This window comes from Triticum dicoccoides, chromosome 1A (genome assembly GCF_002162155.2).
Source record: "Triticum dicoccoides isolate Atlit2015 ecotype Zavitan chromosome 1A, WEW_v2.0, whole genome shotgun sequence".
NCBI classification, from domain to species: domain Eukaryota; kingdom Viridiplantae; phylum Streptophyta; class Magnoliopsida; order Poales; family Poaceae; genus Triticum; species Triticum dicoccoides.
The window spans coordinates 551,961,866-551,968,604 of record NC_041380.1 but is presented as its reverse complement, the minus strand read 5'-3'; the positions used below and the strand labels follow the sequence as shown (position 1 = coordinate 551,968,604).

Sequence of the window (6,739 nt, the reverse complement as noted above, 5' to 3'; positions counted from 1 at the left end):
CGTGGGGCTCAGACGGACGGCCCGGATCTGCCGCGGGTGGGTCGAGATTATCGCTGGCGACCTTCTTTTCCTTCAAGAAAAAGATGAAGGCGGCCGTACGCGGATGACTGATGCGATGAGCCTCCTCGTGTTTTTTTTTTTAGAAAAATGGCTGGTGTTGTTGCGGAGAGGAATATGCGGCCGGTTGGTGAACGTTGTACCGGTGTCCATTCTCCTCCGTTTCTTGGGCAGAAAGATGGGCCTCTTGGGCCTGGCCAGAGTCAATCTGACTAGGAAAAGAAATACTATAGGTGTTTCTCAAAACAAAACAAAAAAAGATCCTCAAAAAAAATAGGTCATCAATTTTTTCTGAACCGTCCAATCTAAAGCGGACGGCTAGATGGCCTCTTCCACCTTCCTCCTCCGCTCATCATCCACCTTGCCTCCATCGCCCGCGGACAACAACGCTCCTGCACCAGCCTCACCGTCGTGCCCTTCCCTCACCGTCGCCCATCGCCGTGATGTCGACATCCCTCTAAACAAGTGCACCAACCTGCACCCCCCGCATCCTGAAAACCGTCAAACTTCAAACTCAAGTCCGCAAGCTCGCCGCCGGCTACAGCTTGTTCCTGGTCAAGGCCTTACCGGTGTGGCCGGTGCTCCGATGTGCCTCCTTATTCCTTCCCTTCCTTCAAAAACAAAACCAACTGGCTTGAATTCAAAATTCAGGCAACTTAGGGCAACTCCAATGCAATGACCCGAATCTTGTCCCTTTTTCTGAACGTTTTGTCCATTTGGGTCGGCAAAACGGACAGCGGACACAAGGCAAACAACGGACATGATTTGTGCACCCAACTCAAGCGACCCATTTGAAGCGGACATTTCATTTTATTATGAAAGAAAAACAAGAGGCTACCGGCAGGGTCGAGCGCCGCGTGTGGGTACGAGCATCGGCGGAAACTGGCGCCGGCAAGGATGGGCGCTTGTGCGCGGCGAGCACCAGCAGGGACGAAGAGGACACAAAAGACGTCCGCTTTGTGTCCACCTCCAACCCACATTTGCGTCAAAAATGAGTCCGAGCGGACAAAATGGACAAAAATGAGAATGGGTCTGTGCTTTGAGCAACATTTTTTGACTGCACGGACAGGTCGGAGCGTTGGAGTTGCTCGAGCTAAACTGGGACATTTTACGGCGGTGATTTTTGCTTCACCTCGCCAGGGACATGTCTGAGAAAACACACAACATAATAGGGCTAAGCTGCAGAAAAAAAATGTTCAGGCTAACAAAGCTAGACACTCTGCTCTCCCTCAAAAAAGTTTGTTAACAGAAGATCTCACAGCTAATGACAGTGACAAGGAAATATTACTATGACAAGGAAATCATCACTGACAAGAAAATGCAGCTGGGAAAACAAGGGGATGGATAACCAAATTATGTCATGGATCACTCACTGTCAGCTAAGAAAACGCATCAAGGATAAACCAACCAAACAGCCCAAGTACTCGCTAACATCAGCATCTTGTCTGTCTCTTGATCTCACTTAACAACGCACGGTATCTCAAAGGCGAACCAAAACAAACTGGGGAACAAACTTCAGCTATACAAGACACAAGCCAAAGGCGGCACGACCGTCGCAAAACCCTATAAAAATAAGTCAAACTCAGGCACCAGGTAGGCAACACCACAACAAATTAAGCAGGTCCCCTTGATGTCGCGGCAGCAGACCAGAGAGAACATTTTTTACATCAGAAGCAAAACAATCAGAGGAGCAAGCTGCCGTCCACCCAAACGTCCGTCGCCAAGCTGCTCAAATGGAATGGAGGATCCACGTCTTCACCGTCTCCATTCAGCTTTCATCGGTCTCTCTGCACAGGATTTAGTGTTAGAACAAGGCGAGTTGAGCTCAAGTGGCAAATATGATACACAATCCAACTATCTGTAGCAAATACGCAGTGCCATTTAAATGCAGCACAAAAATAAATATGATTTGATCCTTATTCCTTTGAACCTAGACCCGATTCAGAAAATTGGCTCACATGCTTATTCATGGATCTTAGGGAACAGCTCAGTTCGTCAATCTGGTTATTTATAGTAGAGCTAAATAAAGATAATACAAGTCAATTATCTGATTACTTTTGTGGAACCAAATGAAAAGGATAGACTTTCATATAGTTGAGGCATGCAACAGTTTTTTGCAATTTTTATAGCAAACAAAGATGGAATATGATCTATATAAGAATAATTTGGCTTCTACCAACAACCTAATTTTCAATTACAAAAGTTACTTTGAAGTAGGCAAAAGGATACTATGTGTACTGAAGATAAGAAAGTCTGACAAGGCATCAAACAGTCTTACTAGCGTAAACATGCGTATTCAATGATCCTCTACTACTTACCAGCTGCGTCTCTTGATGACAGCATAGACTTGTCAACTTTCGCTCCCTCTTTGGTACCAGGATGGATTGGCCTTTGTGTACGCGGCGAGTGCGAGTTCTGCTTACCATTGGCAGGGGAAGGAAGGGAATGGCGGCGTGTGTGGACAGTTTTTTCTGCTGAATCAGCGCTAAGTCTAGGTGATATCTGTCCCCGCAGCTTCGCCTTCGCAGATTTTGTTGCAGACATGTAGCTGGGCACAGCAGGAGAGTTTTTGGACCCGTTCTCTGGATATTCTGGCTTCGTTGAGAACGAAGACCTCCTGTTGCCACCTTTAAGGCTTTCGGCGGAGAGAGGTTCTTCTCTGGATCTCTGCTCCGCATCATTCACCAAAGCATTATCTTCATTGTCAATGTCTTGCAGAGGCATAACTTCAGCTGTTGTAGCAACAACGGTCGGCTCATTAAGTTTTTCTTCAGTTGTGACTGCATATGGAGTAACTTCCACTTCAGGTTTGAGATCAGGTACAAAGATATCCACCTTCGCATTTTCCAGAAGATCATCATGGTGAGGTTCTTGAATCTCAGGATAAACTGGAACTTCCTGTGCAGTACGTTGTGGTTTCTCAAATTGGATCTCTGGGTGGTCAGGGGTTTCAGTTGCAGGACTAGATACCTTTGAGGCTTCGGCCATGGAATTAGTTACCTTCCGAAGGCTACGCTTAACCTTCTCAAGTTCAGTTAATTGGCTATCAGGCACTGAATCAGCAGGAGTGCTAGTGAATTTCCTTGGGTTCCTTCTTGTTTTTTCAGTTTCCAACGGCATGTTTGTCGGAGGGGTGGGCTCAACTGACATTGCAGAACTCTTCCGAGCATTGCGTTTCAATTTCCCTGACTCTGTTTCCATAGCGTAACTGGCCCTCTTTGTCTGCGGTTTGGCATCAGCAATAGCATTTCTCTTTGTTTGGTAAACAGGTTTCCAGACATGGCTTATGGTCCATCTCTCTAACCAGTTGAAGGCTGAATTGGGATCCCTCTCGTCATACTGAAAGTGAAGAGCCTCTACCAGAATCGGTGAAGCCAGAAGCTACAACATATACAAAGAAAAAGGTTAATTTGCAGACAGACAGCAGAAGAGCTAGATGAGAGGATGGCATGTATTTGGTCAATGAACGAGCACAAAGGCCAGACAACAGGTCAGGATAATTTGTTTTGTATATCCATGGCCTGAAATAACTATATATAGAGTTTGAACATGTATACCTTACGGGCAAATGCGTTTGAAGCTAACTTCTCCCTCCATGCATCTGGTTTAGTACCCTGAGAAAAGGCAAGAATTATTTTTTTAGCGGAAAGGCAGGAATTGTGTGTTTACAAATTTGGTAAAGATACCAAATATAAGGTCATACATGCAAATATTTTCAGCTTTGATCAACATTACATACAAATTAAAATGAAAGCATTAAAAGATCCAAGAATCTGGCCACAATGCTCACAATTGGCATCGTAGTGTTATTGTTTGGTTGAACTGAACCAGAAGGGCAGGCATTTAAAAATATACAGAAACATCCATGTCAACTGAATAGCTTTATCCTAATGATCCTAATGTTCAATGTACACAGAATTATAGCTTTATCATCAATGCAATAGCAACAAAGAGAATTGTTTTTGTATTGATCCCGGCAACAACAAAAAAAGCATAACAAAGTCCTTAGTCCAGTTACAACTGAATAGTATGTAGGTTAAACACCAACCATATTGTCTTTACAAATCATCATCACTCAACTATCAAAGATATCCAATGTGAAAAAAAAATGAAATACAGAAACATTATTCCAATTGAACTACAATTATCCCATGAGCTGAATTTAACATTTGTATGCAAACAAGTTACAAAATCCTCATGACGCTTGAAGGAGAATCATGCCAATCTGTCAACTAAGTACAAAGTGGCCTTACATGGCTTTAACGGCCTTAACGAAAACTTATTATTTCTTGTTTTAGCTTAACCGTATCTCACATCTGGCATTCCTCGACATAACAAATACTAACAAAATCAAGAGCATCCATATTCGATAAGATTATAAAGTTTGTACAGATAAAAAGGAACACTCATGTGCTCTCACGATGAACAATATATCAGGTATTGGATGAACTAGAATGAGCAAGGAATTTACCACAGACTTCTGCTCGGCAAGCTTCCAACTGAATTGAATTGCATCACTAGAGAGTCTGACATTTCTACCACGAACAATAGCTTGGAACTTCACAATCAACCATGTAGCACGGAGAGTTGAAGCAGCTTGCCTCCTTACAAGATGGCCACGAATCAGCGCCTGAAGTCGTATGATTCCTTTCAATGCACGGAAAGCCCGACGTGCCTGGACAAATGTGATGCTAAAGTTAGCATGGTTGTAAAGCAAAACAAACCAAATGGCTATGGCAAGAATTTCTTTTGTGGCAGCTTAATAAGATCATTAAGAGAGTGAAATGTGTATGGAGTAATCCAAATGAATAGGAACATTATTAAATCATGAATATTCAGAAAGGTGTGCACAATAATTTTTGCCCTTTTTCTGATCATTTTAAGATATACACACAAGGAATTTCAACACAAAGATAAGCATTACCAGGTAGCCTCGGAAGGCAGCTTGGGCCTTGACGGCTGCTTGTTCTTCCTTCAGCCGCTCCGGGTCATTGGACAGCACATCAGACCCGACAGTGCTCTGCTTATCCAAATCATGGTTCACTTCGTGCTGCACCACCGCTTCGCCTTGCGAGCTGGAATTCTCACCCTTCCCCGCCTCCGGCACGGCGTCGTTGTTGCGCGGGGTGACGAGCACCGGCTCGGAGATCACCGGGGAGCTCTCCGAGAACCCGGGCTCCTTCCCAGCAGCAACATACCCTCTGTTGCTCCCGGTCTTCTACACATGGAAAACAACAAAAGCATCAGTTGCAATCAGCAGATCTCTGCTCTCCAGGTGCAATCACATAGCAGGCAATTCCGCGGAATCCTCGGAAAAATTCAATTTTCACCTCCAAGCACTAACATACCGATAAATCCTTGGCCTTGGCGGAGCCAGACCTGGAGGTCTTCTTCCCGAAGAGCACGGACTTGAGCCACTTGGCCGGGGACTTCCCCATCGTCGCCGCCTCCTAGCCCGCCGCCCGCCGGAGACTTCAGACCCTGCAGCCGAACCGCCGGACACGTCAGCGCGCAGATCTACACTGCAGCTAATTGTTACGCGGAGAAAAACCGCCAGAACCCGCAGCATCCACCCAAACCCCCCGAGATCATGAGCACTGCCGCAGTGAAAGCAACCACAGCAGCTAATTTCAAAAAAGAAAAAGAAAAAGAAAACCAGAAACGGATCAAACGAGGCACGGAGAAGAAAAGGGGGCGAGGAGATCCGCGGCACGGACAGTTCGCGGGGAGCTCCACCCCCGAGTGCGGCGCCCGGAGCCTCGGACCCGGCCGGGAAAAACGCTCGAAGCAGTGCAGCAGAGCGGCAAGCGGCGCAGATCTAGGGGGCGGCAGGCGGATCTGGGGAGCGACGGCTGGGTCACTCACCGGAGGAGGAAGAGGAGGATGCGGCGGAACCCTAGCTCCCGCTCTCTGTCTGTCTGGCTCGGACGCCCTCCTACGCCTCCATTCCGGGGAGAGGAGGCTGCCTCTGGCTGGCTGGTAGTGTGGTAGCAGCAGCAGCAGCAGCAGCAAGGTGAGGTGACGGCGACAGCAAGGAAAGAAAAAGAAAAATGAAATGCGAGAGTGAGTGAGCGAGTGAGAGCGAGAGTGAGCCAGTGAAGCGTGGGCCCCACCGCCCCAACAGCTTCTCCCATGACACGTGGGCTCCTGGGTGCGGCCCGCCTCGATGACCCGTTGGCCCGGGCTGGGTGGGCCTCGCGCCTGGCGTCGGCACGCCGGTGGGGGAGAGGAAGGAGCGTGCGTGCGTGCGGTGAGTTTTGAATCGCGCAGCGCGGTGAAAAAGAGGATGGGCGGCGCGGGGCCACCGGCCAGTGGGGTCGGGGTATCGCCCGCCGTGGTCCGTCGCCCTTTTCCGCGGAGGAAGGTGGCTGGCCTCGCCATTTTTTCTCACCGGCTAGCTGCCAGCCCCGTCCCCGGCCCCGTCCCGCCTGACCGTGCTGCGCGACGGGAGTGGCGGTGGGCCACGCGTCAGTCAGTGCCGCGGCGTGGACCGTGCGGTGGGCGGAGTGGGGAGGGAGGGCAGTCGACCACGCGCGCGTCCGGGGGGTGGGGCCCCGCGGCATGTGCGGTGATTAACGCCTTAAACGGATATCATGATTGCGGATTAGGACGACGGTTTAGATCCCATAAAAAAAAGGACGACGGTTTAGATGCCCTGGGGAAAAAAAATTCTTTGTTTTTG

General features: G+C 48.2%; 2 protein-coding genes across 3 annotated transcripts in view; both read right to left on the bottom strand.

The window, feature by feature from the left end:
- Window positions 1–1,037, bottom strand: part of LOC119355086 (mitochondrial outer membrane protein porin 2-like) — a 4,494-nt gene extending 3,457 nt beyond the window's left edge. The window contains exon 1 of the mRNA XM_037621874.1: window positions 896–1,037. Coding sequence (XP_037477771.1) covers window positions 896–1,037 — 142 coding nt within the window. The remainder of the gene's footprint in view (window positions 1–895) is intronic.
- Window positions 1,038–1,382: 345 nt separating this feature from the next.
- LOC119288531 (protein IQ-DOMAIN 31-like) lies at window positions 1,383–6,103 on the bottom strand. Of its 2 annotated transcripts, none has more exons than XM_037568140.1 (7): window positions 5,923–6,103; window positions 5,406–5,538; window positions 4,982–5,275; window positions 4,529–4,732; window positions 3,615–3,671; window positions 2,376–3,438; window positions 1,383–1,844 (listed from the first exon to the last, which is right to left on the bottom strand). In XM_037568140.1, exons 2-7 carry the CDS (start codon window positions 5,493–5,495, stop codon window positions 1,813–1,815), a joined length of 1,740 nt encoding a protein of 579 aa, XP_037424037.1. In that variant the 5' UTR covers window positions 5,496–5,538; window positions 5,923–6,103; the 3' UTR covers window positions 1,383–1,812. The 2 variants fall into 2 exon arrangements, with proteins under 2 accessions (XP_037424037.1, XP_037424040.1); XM_037568143.1 differs by having other exon boundaries at window positions 4,982–5,272.
- Window positions 6,104–6,739: the final 636 nt, after the last annotated feature.

Coding starts and splice junctions, on each gene's coding strand:
- LOC119288531 (XM_037568140.1), bottom strand. CDS start 5,495: ATGGGGAAGTCCCCGGCCAAGTGGCTCAAGTCCGTGCTCTTCGGGAAG. Junction 5,276..5,405: donor CCAAGGCCAAGGATTTATCG/GTATGTTAGTGC, acceptor TTCCATGTGTAG/AAGACCGGGAGCAACAGAGG. Junction 1,845..2,375: donor GTCATCAAGAGACGCAGCTG/GTAAGTAGTAGA, acceptor AATCCTGTGCAG/AGAGACCGATGAAAGCTGAA.